At 42.5% G+C, this 17,404-nt stretch overlaps 1 protein-coding gene across 2 annotated transcripts in view; it reads left to right on the top strand.

Annotated features, from left to right (window-relative positions):
- klf8 (Kruppel-like factor 8) overlaps positions 1–17,404 on the top strand; it is a 66,011-nt gene that overhangs the window by 20,921 nt on the left and 27,686 nt on the right. For both annotated transcript variants that reach the window (XR_008532394.1, XM_054625920.1), the window contains exon 2: positions 9,229–9,567. Coding sequence is in view for 1 of the 2 variants with exons in the window: in XM_054625920.1 (XP_054481895.1) it covers positions 9,229–9,567 (339 nt within the window). In the remaining variant the exon portion in view is untranslated. The remainder of the gene's footprint in view (positions 1–9,228; positions 9,568–17,404) is intronic.

The following is a 17,404-nucleotide window of genomic DNA, read 5'->3' as shown; positions in this document are numbered from 1 at the left end:
TGTGTGTGTGTGTGTGTGTGTGTGTGTGTGTGTGTGTGTGTGTGTGTGTGTGTGTGTGTGTGTGCTATGTTAGTGAGGGACTCCAGTTACAGGAGTTGTGCAATGTTTGGACCCTCAACTGGAAACCAATGGGAACTGACCTCCCCAACCTCTCCCAACTTATCTCCTCCTCCTCCTCTCCTTGCCTCCTTCTCTCGTCTCCTCTACATTACATTACATTACAGTCATTCAGCAGACGCTTTTATCCAAAGCGACTTACAGGAAGTGTATTCAACATAGGTATTCAAGAGAACTACTAGTCACCAGAAGTCATAAGTGCATCTCCTTTCTTAAACAAGCATCTTAAAGCATAAACCAGAGCAAAAGTACAGTGCAGAGGCAAATTACTACCAAAACAATAATTGCAACAAACTGATACGAATGCAATAAGTGCTACGAGGAAGGCTCAGGGGATGCTTTAGGGCGGGGCTACACACTGATTGACAGGTTGACACCAGAGACGTATACGGCGTCTCTACGTCTCGACTTCATCCACTTCTTATATACAGTCTATGGTATTTTCAGATAGCGAGCGTCAGCTTCCATTGCCTCCACTGTGAGCACAATGGCTGCTACACCCTATTCAATGAGAGCAGAAAATGTCCAAAAGCAACATTTAAAAAAAATGAAAAACATATTATTTTTGTGCTGAAAGCCAAAAAATGCTGCAGCCTGGAGCCTTTTATTTGGAATAAATGGGACATCAGCACCAAGGTCTTAACATGATGGAGCAGCAAATAAAAGCCTTTTTATGCTAACGCTGTTGTTATGGGTCGATCTGTAGCCAACTTCAGACTCCTGTGGCATCACGTCTTTGTCCCTTTATTTACTCTTTCTCCTAAAGATGCCATAAAATCTATAAAGATGCACAAACCCTCCTCTGTGAATGAACCGGAGCTCTGTCACCGCACAGACAAATGCCCGTTTAATATCTGAACGCTATCGACGCTTCTAAAAGCCGCCGTGAACCGGGATTGAACCCACAGCGCTGTGAGCAGAAGGTCATTATTGATGATATTCCTCATGCTGATTGGTCGCTCGGTTACATCAGATGACAGCGAAGCCCGAACTGAATCTGCAGCTGCTGCGTAGTTAACGGCTTTTGGAAATCGTGGCGTTCCCGTTCGTGGGTGTCGGTGTAACCAGACATGAACTGTGTACTTGGACCTTGTGATGGCATGAAGAGAGGGAGGCTGACTGGGACAATCCTCCCTCCCCCCGCCCAACACACACACACACACACACACACACACACACACACACACACACACACACACACACACACACACACACACACACACACACACACACACACACACACAGGCCCGCGGTGTTGGAGAGAGGCAGCACTGACCCAGATAGTGTCTCTGTCCCACCCTCTCTCTCTCTCTCTCTCTCTCTCTCTAACCAGCACTGTAAAAAATAAGCTCAGCAAGAGTTTTTATTTCCTGCTGAGTCTTTGTGTAAATGTTTAGAAAGTCTATGACAAGACCCCAGGTTCTCAAGAGAACATTTACAGCTAGTTAGCTTATTAAAAACATATTTTTCTCAGCTGAGAACTGAACTTTAAAAACTGCTCTACAGAGTTGATATGACTGAGATTTTGCAAAATGTGAAAAGAAAGTACCAATAGAAACCAAAAGCTAAGTTGTACCCGTCTCATGATGATGAATATAAACACAACTAGTCTGCATTTACTCGACTCATTTAGACACTTGTTAGCGGCTGCCTTTTAAAGTCGCATACAGGCTTCAGAATACACACGATGTGTATTTACTGAAGTACTTTATGTCATAGAACAAAGCGTTTGAATCTCTTTAGCTTGTGTTAGACACAGACCTTATTTCAGACACACAAAAAATGTTTTTAAATCAATAAAAGCTTCTGGTGATTAGCTGCGAACCATAATCAGAATCAGAAATACTTGATTTGAAGATGCCCAGGGAGGAAATTGGCTTAAATATTGGAAGGTGTGAAACCATATTAATAATCAAAAACCATACGAGATCTGGGTTCAATGAGGATGGTTTGATTGGATAGGTTTTGGTAGCATACTACGTGATACTGGGTAGTTTTGGTGCTGATGTCTAGTCATACTTGCGTGTTCTTGTGTGCATTTTGTCGGACATCAGCGAGATCATAAACCAAGTATTTTAGTACGAGCTGCTAAGGCAACATTTAAAAACAGTCTTATATTGTAGTGAAGCAGCAACTGTAAAAAGCCAACATTCTGTTACTTCAAGCTTTCTGTGTGATCGCTTATGTTGTGTTTTATTAGGGGTTTGTTGCCTAAACACTAACTTTTGATTCTAACGTAATGTTGTCCCGAAGAAATGCTTAGAGGGACACGAAGAATACAGACAATTTGTGTACACAAAACTAATAGATTGCCTAACTGCCGTGAGACTTTGTTGTCTGATCACATGATACACGTGCTGTCATTCTGTCTCTGTTAGCCAGATGACTACATGCGTGTAAGAACACTGGATTATAACACCAAACGTATCTCACCTAACCCTTTACAGAGAGAGGTGGGAGGAAGAGACGCTCACACCTTTATTTTTACAAGTGAATTCCTTTATGTCTGAATGTTTGGGCAGCTGTTATTTTTGCCATCTACACAAAAAAAGAAAACCCAATTACATTTGGATGATCTAAAATGACGTTGTTTTGAATCCCATTTCCGGTTGTGATCTTTTATCTTAGCGAGGTAGTGACGGGGGTTTGAATCCCCGACCTAATCGAGTGACGAACCCTCCTCAGAAGACGTTGACTCCTCTCCTCCAGTAACGGGCTGGTTGTTCTGAGCCGGGGTGAATGTGTGGGGCCGTATGAGGATGAAGCAGAGTGTTCAGTTCACGCTCAGTCAGCCGGCAACGGTTAAAAATAGATCTTTAAAAATGTTGGAGATTGGCCTGTTTGAAGCCCAGAGACGGATCCTCCAGTGGACGTCTGCAGAACGGATCCAGTCTCATCAGCTGGTGTTAGGACGGAAATCATTATTATATCACTTGTTAATTTATCTTTTGCTTATTAAATGTCAAAAGTGGTGAAAAATGATCATCACAAAAGTCCAAAACCCAACTTGGCTGCACAATACAAATGTTGTACAAATGTTTGTAGAGAAACATAAGGAATATTCAAGTATAGCCGATCTAAGCCAATATAAGCAATCACACTTAAATCATATAATATCCACTTTGACTAGCAGGCCAGTTGCCGGGAAAATATGTAGTTATTTTATGTATCTGCAAACCATGGACATTTTGCATTTGTTCGGAGCAGGTGATATACAATGTCACATGACTGTTATATAAAGTTACGTAGTATAATGACGGGTATGTCAAGCAACAGAGTCCATTAAGTCCACTGTATTTACGCTGGTTACGCTGGTTACTTTGTTACGTTTCTTTTTTCCGTTACATTGTAACATTATTATCCCTTTACCTGGTTCTGTTACGTTGTGACGTTGCGGTACTATGTCGTTATCTTGTTACATCGTTTCATTTTGCCTGATGTGAATTTTGCGATATATTAAGTCTCTCTTTTTCTCTCTTGCTGTCTTTTTGCTTCAGGCATATTGTTGTAGCTTATTGAAAAACAACATAGTAGCATACGTCTGTACATAATCAGCCATGTTACTCTTGAGATATCTGCAGTTGTTAGCAGAAATAATTGAAATGCACCTATTTGGCGATTCTTTGGTTTTAAACCAAATGAAAAAGGAGAGCCAGAAAAAGAAATGCTGATGATTAAGCTTTGCCAATAAACAAGTCTGTACTAAAGATGGAAAAACAAATCTCCACTCCCATTTTAGAACTCACCATCTAGACTCCACCCACAAAGACCAGACCAAAGCTCCTCACAGCGATCAATCAACCCTCAATCATCTGCTAACTGTTGATTGGTCTGATTTATTTACCTGCTAACAGCCTAAACATTGTGGTCGTGGTGAACGCTCCATAGATATTTGCATATCTCTTTTCAACTTCTTCTTTGGACGATTGTTGCTTTTCTTAAAACAATAATCATCAGTAGAGGAATTTTTATATCCCCCAACTCTTCTCTGAGCAAAGTAAGAAGTTGACTGTGGCCGTTGTGATGTTTGTTGCTCATCGGATAAGTTTGTCTTTCATCCCTTTAATGCTGTTTTCAGCGACTCGGTAGTAAAAAAGAAAGGTCCCATCTCTGTGCGTCCGTCCGTCTGTCCGTCCCTCTCTTCCCCCACCCTGACTTCCTGTGGTGGGATCAGAGGCTGACAGGGTCACACCCACCCCGCCCTTCTTTATTCCAGGAACTCCACAGTGGGAAGACCCCCCACTCCCCATTTACACACATGCAGCATGCACACTCACTCAGTCTATCGCTACTCATTAGTGCCGCTTTCTCCACTCACTCACACACACACACACACACACACACACACACACACACACACACACACACACACACACACACACACACCTTCCCCTTGTCCGCCTGCAGATGTGGATCAAGTCGGATTTGCAAAAAGATCCCCAGTGTTTGCTCCGTCCTGTTCGGAGTGGAGGATTCTGGGTGTGGTGTGAACGCTGCAGCGCGGCGGCTACATGGAGTTCAGACACGACTTAAACTTTTGTGTGTTTTCTCTCTGATTTACTGCTTACGTGTCTCCGTCTGAACACCACCTAGCTGGAGCTCCACATTAGGGTTTAAACAAACGCTGAGGAATTATATTGCAAATCCAGTTTGATCCAGATATGGCTACAAGCCCTTTACCCCTCCAATCCAAAAAACATTTGCGCAGACTTATTCTGGACTCTGCAAAGAAGATACTCACGAGCCCTGAAGACAAGAACTCTGAGTTTAAGGCCTTCCGTTGTAGCAGAATACCAGATACTCCGAAAAGCCTCTGCTGGAGTTTTGCCCTTCAGCTGTTCCGTCCACAGCCTTCAGCTCTTTTCCAGCAGACAAAAACAAATCCTCCCTCCTCCAGACTGTCTGACACACACCTAAAAATGTCAACAATGAGGCTTTCACAACGAGAAGAGGTGCTTTGTACCATGTCTCATTATTTATATGCACCAAAACCTTGGCGGTGAGAAAACGTAGAAGACTTAATGTGGCCCCTTCTGATTTTTCCATACCGCGACAACAGCCAACAGTTTATCCGTCGGGTAAATTTACAACCTAAAGAGACATTTAGACGAAGGTGACGAGGATGTTCCATTGTTGATGGAGAGCCATTTTAATTCATGCCTCCTACCTACAACTGAATGGGTCGGTTCCACATGAAAGGCAGAGAAAGAAGTGGGCAATTATCAGGTGATAACGAGGCCAGCAGAGCTTAAAAATGTTGGAACAAACCCCCGAAACACTGAACTGAAAAGGAGACGATGGACAAAAGAACAGGTTATAAAAAATGAAGATTCATTGTAGGAATGCGACTTTTGCTGTCACAGTTCTACCGGAGGAGCTTTTAGATTCAAGATTCATTTCCTCCCATGTTAATTCTTGTAAACATTCTCATGCAGGTATAATCAACATAGAGTTGAGATTTGTAATGGGAGAGTTGCACTAATTCCTCTTTCTTGCACATATCGTCTTCGTAATCCTAAAGGCCTTTTTGAACTTGACAACGTAAAGCCCTTTTGCATTTCCTGTTGCAGTGTTTGTTAACGGAGGAGCTGACAGGAAGTGAGGGTGCAGCCCTACAGAATGAAAAGGTCCATAAACAAACACACAGGGAGTTTTAGTTCCCCCTTTTCTTTAAATAAAAGTTCTGACATCAAATGTTCAGCTAAAGCTTTAATTCAACAGGAAATCCGCACAAGTATAAAAATGGATTGGTAACCGTAGACTGTATATATGAAGAGGATGTAGTCACAGTGACGACAGCAGTTTTGAAGCCTTGAGTTCAGCATTTTGGGCCGTCACCATCTTGGTTTTTTGGGCTACACATTCTTGTTTACAGTACAACTAAATGCTTAGACATTTTTAGGCAACAATTAACTTTCATGAAGTGAAAGACAGTGTGAAAGGGTTAAAGTTCTGAAACAAAAACACGGCCAACACCCGGACCGGACAACACTCTGGTGTCGACCTGTCAATCAGTGTGTAGCCCCGCCCTAAAGCATCCCCTGCTTTATGGTCTGTTTGACTCTAAATGGAGCATCATTTACTAAATGAACATCATGCTGTATTGAAGAAGACTTGAAACTAGAGATTGAGACCATAAACTCATGTTTACAATGTTTACTGAGGGAATAAATCAAGAGAGAAGTAGAGTCATTTTCTCATAGACTTCTATACAACCAGAGGAGTCGCCCCCTGATGGACACTAGAGAGAATGATGCTTTAAGACATGAAGCTTTGGATTCACTTTTCAGATTTGGAGGCTGCTAGAAACCTTTTAGCTGCAGTGCATTGTGGTCCATTTCCTGCTCCTGTTTGGTGTTACATGGTATGGACCCAATTATATAAAAGAAGCCAGAGACCCACACAAAACCGAGATAGAAAATAAAGTAAAAGCTGCTTTAAAACGTTGTCTGGTTTCAGTTCAGAGTCTGGCTGTGGGTGGGTTGCCGGATGGGGGGGGGGAAGGTGTGGCATCGAGCTGCCTTCACCTTTGTTTGGAGACACAGAGGGGGCTCTGTCCCATCACAATGGGACTGAGAGACCAGTGTGTATCCTCTCTGTGTGTGTGTGTGTGTGTGTGTGTGTGTGTCTGTCTGTGTGTGTGTGTGGGAGGAGTTGTGCTAGCAGCCACACCCAGACTGATTGGCTGATGCCACACCTCACAGTGGAATCTGCTGGAGCTGGGTCACATGTGGGCCTGCAACAGTCTCTAGGCTGACCTGGATTTGCTCTCCTAGCTTCTCTCAGCACTGGATTCTGGGTAAAGAAAAATGTTTGTCTCCATTTTGTGAATACTAGAGTACAATAAGTACATTTGCTGTCGTACTGAATACAGAAACTCAACCTTTGATGCATTAAAATATCGCTTCTTTGACAAGTTATTGTTCCTTTATATCAATATTTCATTGCTGTAAGTGTGGATGGCTAACACGCCTCATTGTGTGGACTTTTCTGTGAATTCTGTATGTTTCCCATGAAAAGCAGCGCTGCTGCAGACAGGAAGTGTAGAAGTACTTGGTGCATTTGAGCCGTGAGAAAGAAGGTGTGAAGGCATCACTTCCTGTCTGAATCCTGCTCACACAGGGTGACATGATGCATTCTAAGAGACGCCGTGTCCGTCAGTGTGAACAGGTTCAACCTTCCACCAGATGTTTTGGTGTCACATGATGGAGGCCGTAGATGTAAAAAAAAGCTTCTCAGATGTGAAAATTCTGATCTCACAAAGTCTGATTTCTTTTTAAAAACCACAGCTCTAAATAAACTCCCCTGAAACGTCGGCTGTTACCGCATTCACATCAGCAAAAGCCGAGTTAAAAGAGGAAGAAAAAAATATCAGAAAGGAAGTCATATCTTTGTTACAACTTCCACTTGTGTAGGTTGGATGGGGGGGTTCAACCTGAGGGTCACGACCCAGACGAGGGTCAGCTGGAAACTCTCGTTGATGCAATTTGCTGTTTTTGTCTTCAGTCTGTCGTCTCTTTTATGAGACATTTTTACGTTGATTTAAACGTTATTTGTGTTTTTTTTGTGAGATTTAATCCATCAATAAGAATTATTGTGGCTCAATAAAAGTTAAATATACCAAATAGATTTAATTCATATTGCACGGTTTGAATTATCTTACTGTTTTGAAGAAGATATTGTGGGGAAACTGAAATAACAACATGATGAGAGTAATTTTGTGGCTTTATATCATCTTTAGTAGTCAATTAATCAAGTAGTCGTCAACAGAAAATGCATCGACAGCAATTTCACTAATTGATTCATCATTTTAAGAATTTCTTTGTGATCTCCAGCTCCTTTTACATGTTCTTGTCTGATTTAAATCATAATGCTGGCAAGTTTAGAAATAGTTCTGCTGTGGTTGCCTGTGTTTCCACAATATTTAAGATTTGCTTTGTCTAGTGGAAAAAAGCATTTATAGATAAAAGTATTTTACTTTCGTTATTAGCTGTCATTGTTCAAAGAAGTTCTAGAGTTGACTAACACGTATGATTTGATGACTAATCGATCGGCTGATTCAATAATAAATCTTAAATTCTTGGGAAATATGTCAGTCAGCATGAAAAAAAGCATAAAAAACAACTCTTAGAAATCTTAGTCAGCTGAAACCGATCAATCAACTAATTGATTTTATGGTCATCACACACAATATCTAGTTCAAATTCTGCTTGCAGTCGGTGGAAACCTTCACGCAGATGATTCACATCTTCATAAATATCCAACATTGATTTCTCAACTATTAATAAGTGATATAGTTTTATTAGTCGGAGTATCTCAGATAACACATTTAGACGTGAGAGAAAGGAAGTGGACACGGAGAGAAAATGGAGACAGAGAAGAAGAGAAGGGGTGTGAGCAGCACTCTGCCTCGGCACTCCCCACACTCTCTCTCTCTCTCTCTCTCTCTCTTTCTGTATATGTGTGTGTGTGTCTCTCGCTCGGCTTCCAGAAAAGGGTGTGTCCGCCTGGCTGCTCTGAAAAGGAGGGAGGGGTCAGTCCACGGCTACTCCTCCCTACTCTCGCTGTTATTTCTCTCTCATTCCCTCACTGGCAGCCTCAGGATTAGGCCTTTTGTCTCTCTGCCTCCTCTCTCTCTCTCTCTCTCTCTCTCCCTCTCTCTCTCTTTGCCTTTCATTTTATATATCTCTTTTTTATTTAAAGCAGAATGTGTGTGTGTGTGTGTGTGTTGTGTTACCCCTCCTCTCCTGGTAGATTTGTGAGAGGGGTTTTTCTTTAACCAGCTTTTAGATCAGAGGTAATTTCCCCTCCTCCAAACCCTTAACATGCCATTTCCTGTCCTACTTCCTGTCCTACCTGTCTTCCTTCCTCTTGTCTTGCTTCCTTCTTGCCCTCCCGCCCACTTTACTCCTCTTTCCTTCTTCAAATTCCTCCCCCCTTCTCCCCCATCCTGGAAGTTTTTGGTCTTGTTTTTCTCTGTCAACTCTTCCTCCCCACCCCCTCTTTTTCCCCTCCTCAACTCTCCTCTTCATCACCTCCTCTTTCCCCCCGCCTTCCTCCTCTACTTGTCACATATCCTTCTCACCTTCTCCTTCTCCTCTTCCTCCTCAGTGCCAGTCGACTCCTAAGCAGAAGAAGAGTGCGGTCGGCGCCCAGAAGAAGCTGAGGAGCTCGACCAAGAGGAGCACCCCGACCCAACCGCCGCCGCCGCCGTCGTCATCGCCGCCGGCAGCCCGGGAAGAGGAGGAGGAGAAGGAGGAGGAGGAGGAGGAGCCGGTGACCAGGCCTCGGCCGTCGCCGCAGGAGGAGGTAGAGGAGGAAGAGGAGGAGCGAGAGGAAGTGGCGACACAGTCTGTGAAGAAGAAGGAGGAAGAGGAGGAGGAAGAGGAGGGCGGGACAGCCATGCCTTCTGTACAGATCAAACCAGAGCCGGAGGAGATGGAGTGCACGGTGAGGAAAGGGGGGCGGGGCTGGATGGAGGTGATTGGTTGATTGATTAGAAGAGGGTGGAGGTTTTGAACACACAGGTGGAGGAGGAACAGGTGGCGCTGATTCATAGGCTGAAGCCTGTTTGATTGCGTGGAGTTGAAGGTCCGGTTAATTATTTGAACAAACGAGTCAATGATTGACTGATTATTCATTTGTCTCAACTTAAGGGAGTCCACATCTGCTCCTGATGGCCTCCGTGTCACAACATCTCACTACTATGAATTTGAGTTCTGCTTTATTGAAACCTTGCTTTCATTTTCATAGTTTTGGTCATCTGTCCTTTCTTTAATTATACTAGTTTCCACGCCAACTTTAACTGATGTGACCCTTTACTTGTGTCTGAATGTCGTCCTGTGAGGATGAATGGCTTCACTGACAAAGCAGAGCTATCATGTACGTCATTAGAGAAGCTAGAAGGTTGCTTTCCTATCCCCTAAAGAGGAGGTAGACAAGGGATCGAAGGAAGGAACTGAGTGCAATGGGATTTAAGGCTAATAGACTGGTGAGTGGAGCACAGAATGAGGGAGGAACGGATGATAGATGGAGATCTGTAGATGGAGTGAAGGAAGTGCATGAGCTAAATTGATGGAGGATTGACTGGAGGGATGTATGGAGGGACGACTGAGCGCTACAGGAGGATGAGTAATGGGTGGTGTTTGATGATGGATGTGATGAAGGACGAAGGAGCTCTTTAAATCTAGAAAAGTGATAATGTGTGATCTCTGGATGCAGTTTGAGATCCTGATGTCGAAGCAGCTACCTTCTCCTTCTTCTTCTTCTTCCTCCTCTTGTTCTTGTTCGTATTGCTCTTGTTCATTTTCTTTCTCTTCTCCTTCTTCTTCCTCTTGTCCCTTTTCTTCTTCCTCGTTGTTGTTGTTGGTGTTGTTATTCTTCCTCCAAACAAACCCGAATCATAAAACGCATCACCTCCTTTACTGAGACTTTCTTTGCCAGGAAACTTCAGTCAAGGAAGTGATGTGTTTTATACCTTGCATTGAGATTTCATATCAGCTTCCAGGTAACTTGTCAATCATTTTTTCTAATAACTAATTAATGGTTATACTGCTGTGGTTATACTACTAGAATGAGATTAGAATGACATCTTCAAAACACTTTCCGAAAGAGAAAATCGGCACATTTAACAGGTTTGACGATCTCGAACAAAAGAATATTTGGAATATTTTTCTTGCTAAATGATTGATTCATGAGATTATGATTTTCCTGTTTGTACAACTGTGGCGTCAGCAGTTCTTTGACAGCAGGTTCAGCAGTTCTTTAGACCAGGAAGAAACTACTGGAAAGGGTTTGTCAATGAGGAACAACCTCATTGTTTTCAGTAACTGCTGCTGCTGCTGCTGGAGGGCCTCTGAGCAGAGCGTTGAACCCCCTGTAACTCTGGGTCTGCGTGAACGTAAAGACGCTGTGCATGTTGTCCCAACGATTGCTTTAAACGATCTACGGATGGACAAAAAGACGTAGCCAGTCAGAAAACACACTTAATTGCTCTCACAGCACGCTGACATTTGCTGTTCTGCATGTCAAGCATCAAAGTTGACCTTTTGTTGGTTTTAATCCTGAGTGACTTTCAGGGAGAGTATCGGTCGGAGCGAGCTCCATGAAACGAACAGTGAAGGGGTCAGAGGTCACAGCAGAGAGACTGTGTGAATCATTGTGAGGAGAAATCTTCCTCTTAAGAAAGAAACTCCTGCTAGGATTACCCCAGTGGTATTATTTCTCAGGATCAAACTATTTCAGGCCCGATGTCGGCTTATAAATTAAGCTTTCTTTTCCCTTATGATTTACAGTGCACGTATCTTTCAGTCGACTCTTCTTTTGCATGTGACTTGTCCCTCTCTAAGATTTACCTGCCTCAGAGGATTTAAGTAATGTAAATAAACATAAAAAAGTATGGAGTCGAAGCCTTCAAATCATGGCCAGAAAAGGAGCCAAAATAACTTAAACTTTGTAGTTGTAAAGTCGTTCCAGCTACATAAACTCATATTTCTTTCATGCCAGTTAACTGCTACATATGTATTATCTGTTTGACATAAAAATGTGCAGCATTCGCAGCTGCATTTTGGACTCTAATGATCTGGTCATTTTTGGAGCTGTTATAGTAACATAAATCTCACATTGCCCAAAACCTATTTTAAAACATGACACATGACATTACAATGTTGTTCTCCACAGTGAAGTGAACATAAAGTGCTCCTTGCCACATGAATACATATTGAAAAGTCTGTCTTAATAATGACTGATCAACCGATCATAGTTTTACTTCCGTGTTTGCAATAATTGCTGATGTTACCAAACATTAAACAGTAGCAGAAAACTAGTTGTTGTTTTGGGTTTGTCCTTAATAAAGAGACCTGCCAATCACTGTGATAATGATGGAAGGTTTCAGTCCTTTGAACTTCTTTGTCTACATTTGAATTGTGAATTATATCTTTTGAAATATAAATGATCTGTCATTAGATTATTTGGTGCGCCTTCAATCTACCACAAGGCCCCATTATGTTCTTAGAGACGTAGCGTTGCTTGGTTACCCGGTTGGCCCACAAACCTACTTATATTTACGAGTGTTTGTCCGCCGGCTGGTTGCTGCTTTTAATTGCGATTTGGGACACAATGATTATTGGTGGGTAGACATTTTGGATGCCGATTAAATATGATCACAAGTAATAAAAAGTTCATTAGTGTTTATATGCCGCCATGGCAGGTTGGCAGCGTGGGCAAGTTGCTACACCTTTTGACACTTCTTGCTTCATCGTGGAGTTGATGCACCCTGTCATAATGGGAGAGGGGATAGAATAAAGGGCGTGAGCGGTAATGATAAGGCGAGGCCCGTCGGAGTCCGTGACACGCTACAGCAGCAGTTAACCCAGCCCAGATACAGAGGAAGAGAGGGGAGGGTGTTGTTGGCTGGAGGAAGCTGTAGGAAGGGTTGAAAAAACAATTTGGAGGCGAGCAGACAAATGATAAAAGAGTGAGACAAGAGAGATCGAAGGGAAGGTGGAGAAAGAGGTGGAGAGGGGTGTGGATGCTCAGATAAGAAAAGGCTGCACTGAAGGATTATGACTGCCATCCATTTTGTCCTCCTCTGTGCTGCCTTCAATGTTTGCTTTTGTTGTTTTGTTATCCATAATGTTGAATACAGACGGCAGCAAGGAGATGCACTGGGAGGCTAGCTGCTGCCATTGGTTTTCATTAGGAAAGCTAACAGTGCTAACACCCTTTTTAATGACACTTCACAGCTATTGGAGAGTTGTTCTGTCTGTGGCCGAACAATCAATCGGAAAGGTCAAAGTAGTTTATTGTTTTTTTGCGAGATTGGCTTGGCAATGAGAACACACAAACATTTAAACCAAACCAGTGGATTATTTATTCCTCTGCTCCATGCTAATTATTTATTATACATTTTGTGGAGTTTGTGGAGTAAAGACCCCTTTGATTTTTTATTTATTTATGGTAGTTTCTTTTATTTGTATATTAAATTTGCAAGGGATTTAAGTGTTTGCTTTTTTAAGATAGAGAATTAATCCAAGCTATTCATCCATGTTTTAAGTGAATATTTCATGTATATGGCCCAAAAGGTGAGGGGGTCCCTGGACCACAACATCTGTTTGAACTGCCAGCATTTCTTTTTCACAAAGAGATGCATAACTACCAAAAAGAAATTCCAAACCACGAAGAAACAGACACAAAACATCTACGAAGAGATGCAAAAATGACCATAGAGAGTCAAAAGACGACCGAAAAGAGACACAAAATGTCTACGAAGAGATGCAAAATTACACCAAAGAGTCACAAAACTTCTACAAAGAGTAGTGAAACTATCACAAAGAGACACAAAACGTCTACAAAGAGATGTAAATATACCACAAAGAGGTTCAGAATGTCTTTGATATATAACTTCAGGTTTGCTTTGACACACATTCTCATTTATAGATCAGCCGGTCAGCTGAGGGCTTGACCTTTTCAAAGCTTCTCTTATCAAGGACCAAAGTTACTTCATAATTGCACAGACTTGTGCCAAAGGTCATGGTGCACACTACCCACTCAGTCATCATTTACAACACACCTTTTCCATGAACATATTTTATGTGCTTTCCTAAGCAGGCTATAAATCCGCTCCGACATCAGTGATAAAAGGAAGCCAATTACATGTTGCTGGATTTGTGTTTTAAGTACAGCTGAACACACAATAGAAGAGTAATCTGTTTTTATTTCCCAGTTAGAAAAAGTGATCAAGCGTTAAAAAACACATTCTATACATCCGTGCATCCCAGTATAATGTGTCATACAATAAATCCACCATTATGCAGACGACAGCCCATTTTACCTAGAAATGTGTCAGCATGTGAAAAGTCCCATAGATTTATTATTAATTGGTTTATATCCAAAAGAAGTAGAAAACGTGCACAATTAACAGATATACAGTGTCTTTTTATAGCACCTCAAGTATTTAGAGACCTTGATGAATTGCTTAAAATCTCTTTTTTTCTCGTAAATCTGTGATTTATTTCTCATACTTTTATCTTGGAAATTCTGGGGTTCTTCTCGGAATTAAATGTAATTCGCAATGTTGCCATTGATTCACTGTTTGCCAGATAATGTACATTTAGCGTAGCATCAAGCTGCAGCTTTGGGTGTGAAGGAGGTGGTGGCTTCAGTCAGAAAACCCACAGGAGCCAAACACCTGCTGATAGAAAACAAAACCCCTGATTGGCTGATTTTAAAAAACATCTTATCTTTCAGAGTAAAAACAGAATAATGTCAGCGTGTTCTCATGAAGCGGTGAGGGGTTTGGGAAGGTGGGGGAAGGGTGTGCTGTGGCATGGTGTGGTTTGGGTTAGTGGAGGGTGGGGGCTGGGTGGAGTACTATTGCGTAAGGGATCATTAAGCAGAGGGTGTGTGTGTGTGTGTGTGTGTGTGTGTGTGTGTGTGTTGACCACACCTCTGAGGCTGCCTCACACAGAGGGGAGTGTAGTTTCCTGTCCAAAGATAAAGTCTTCAGGAAGCTGGTGCTCCTGGTATTCTCTCCTCTGGGAGACTTACAAACACTTAAACGCCTCTCGTCCTAAACCATAATCAAATTCGTCTATTATTACTTTTCTTTGCATCGTCACAAACAAAAATGGTGACACGTCAAAAGGAAAAACTAGTATTTCAACTGATGAATGAGTTTCGTTTTCTCAATTTCTCTCAAGCCTACATTTCAAAATAAAGGCGCTCTGTAGGTCAGACACAAATTTTCTCTGTTGATTGAAAGAGCGATTAACCAACTTGTTACTTTGTACCAAAAGGAATCCTCTGGTTTTTGCCTGTGTTCTGTCAACTTCCAGTTGGTTTTCCTGATGTGCCTGCAACAAGGGCTGGGAAACCTTTATCCATATAATATTGATATAATATTGTGACATGAGCCTAGATATCGTCTTAGGTTTTGAATTTTGTAATATGGCTTAAATGTTGACTTTTCCTGATTTTAAAGGCTGCATTACAGCAAAATCATGTAATTTTCGGAACTTATCAGACCGTTGGCGGTCAACCCTACAATATCGTCGCAATATTGATATCAAGGTATTTGGTAACAAATATCTTGATATTAATTTTCTCCATATCGCCAACCCCTAGTTTTCTTATATGAACTCCGGACAACAACACAGTCATGTTGCTGAGTTATTATTTCATCATAATCAACAGAGTTTTTTGTCGTTCCTTGAATTTATCAGACAATGTTTGCATCAGCCCTTACAGACAGAAGTCCCCAATCTCTGCGTCTCTACATTTAGACATTTTCATCATCGTCTTCTTGTAAATTACTCTTTTTTTCTTGACCCTTGACTGGATGAAACCATTGGTTTCAAAGGCTGCTTTACAGTAAAATAATCTCATTTTCTGAACTTAACAGTGTGTTCTAGCTGTCAATATCGTCCCAGTATCGACATCAAGGTATTTGGTGAAAAATTGTGATATTTGATTTTCTCCATATCTGGACACATAAGCCGTTTTCTCATACGGACAATGTCTAATGTATCATGTCGTGACGTTGTAATTTGGTCATAAACAACAATGTTTCTGCCCGTTCCTTGAATTTATCTGACAATCTTTGGCTTCGAACCTCACAGACAGTAGATCTTGAATCTTTTCGTCTATAGGCATTTTCATTTGCATCATCTTGTAAATGACCCTTCTTCTTGACCCTTGGATATTTGTTTACTTCTGTTTTTTCGCCAACTGCATGATAGAAACTACATGAACAAGCCCACTTGTAGCAATCGGCGTACAAGGTAAAGTCTGTTTAATGTTCGTCCCTAATGACTCGGACATTTGCGTTCTAACTTCCAGCTCCTCCAGGTAACGTTTAGATAAGTTCAGGGGTGTGGTGCATGTGCTAAAGGGTGGACAATGACATCACGCTGCTGTTTCAGGAGAGGACACGTCTGTTACTCTGATTACTGTTTTAAAGACTCCCCACGTCGGCCACTGAGCAGTGAGAGGAGCTGGAGAGCAGCTTGGCAGGTCGGTTGTTGTAAGATGAGAAGAGGACAGGTGGAGACGAAAAAAGGACAGGTGGAGACGAAAAAAGGACAGGTGGAGACGAATAAACGGGGTGGTCGGTTCCTGCAGGTTAACTAGTGTGTGTCAGCGTGTCAGAACAAGGTCAAAGGTCATTCTTCTGGCTTCACTGAGGTTTTCAAACTAAATACTTCCTGTCTTTCTTCAGTATCTCTTTTTGCCCACACCTTTATCTCTTCTCTCCATCATTCTTCTTCTTTTACTTTCTCTTTCAAACTCTCACACTTGACTACACCCCCCCCCCCACTCTCTCTCTCTCTCTCTCTCTCTCTCTCTCTCTCTCTCTCTCTCTCACCCTAATAGGATATGTCGAGGGAGGCTCTGCTTCCGTTCGCCCCGTCGCCATGGCAACCGCGGCTCTGGCGGGAGTTGCCGAAAAGACTGTGTAGCCTGACCCCTCCCTTCCTCCTCACTCCTCCTCTTCCTCCTCCACCTTTCCAAACCAGCCTCTCTCTCTCTCTCTCTCCCTCCCCCTCTATCTCTATCGCTCTCTCTCTTTCTAACTCGCTGCTTCAGCCAAAGGCGAACACACACACACACACACACACACACACACACACACACACACACACACACACACACACACACACACACACACACACACTGAATACCTGCCAGCACAACACAGTGAATAGGCCTGTAATCTCTCTCTCTCTCTCTCTCTCTCTCTCTCTCTCTCTCTCTCATATACACACAAATACACAATGAAGCCCTCTGTGCATGTGTGTGTGTGTGCATGTGTGCATGTGTGTGTGTCACTGATGTATGCACATAAACAAGTCAGTTGTCCTCCAGTAAACAGGAGCGCTCATGCACAAAGACAGGCCACAGCGCACACACACACACACACACACACACACACACACAGTCACAATCATGTACACACACTGTGTGTGTGTGTGTGTGTGTGTGTGTGTGTGTGTGTGTGTGTGTGTGTGTGTGTGTGTGTGTGTGTGTGTGTGTGTGTGTGTGTGTGTGTGTGTGTGTGTGTGTGTGTGTTAGAGAGAGCATGAGACATGAGAGGTTAGAGGCCTATTTGCTGTGCTTTTGCCAGGAGCTTTGCTAGCATGAGTGTGAGTCAGTGTGTGTGTGCGTGCGCATGTGTGTGTGCGCGCATGTGTGTGTGTGTGTGTGTTGAGCATTCAATCCATTCAAAGGACGGCACATTCATAATTTTTCGGATGCAGAGAGAGATGTGTGTGTTATGGGGGGGTGTCGA

This window comes from Anoplopoma fimbria, chromosome 24 (genome assembly GCF_027596085.1).
Source record: "Anoplopoma fimbria isolate UVic2021 breed Golden Eagle Sablefish chromosome 24, Afim_UVic_2022, whole genome shotgun sequence".
Lineage (NCBI taxonomy): Eukaryota > Metazoa > Chordata > Actinopteri > Perciformes > Anoplopomatidae > Anoplopoma > Anoplopoma fimbria.
Note: the sequence above shows the minus strand (reverse complement) of the source record. Positions and strands in the feature narration are given on the sequence as shown.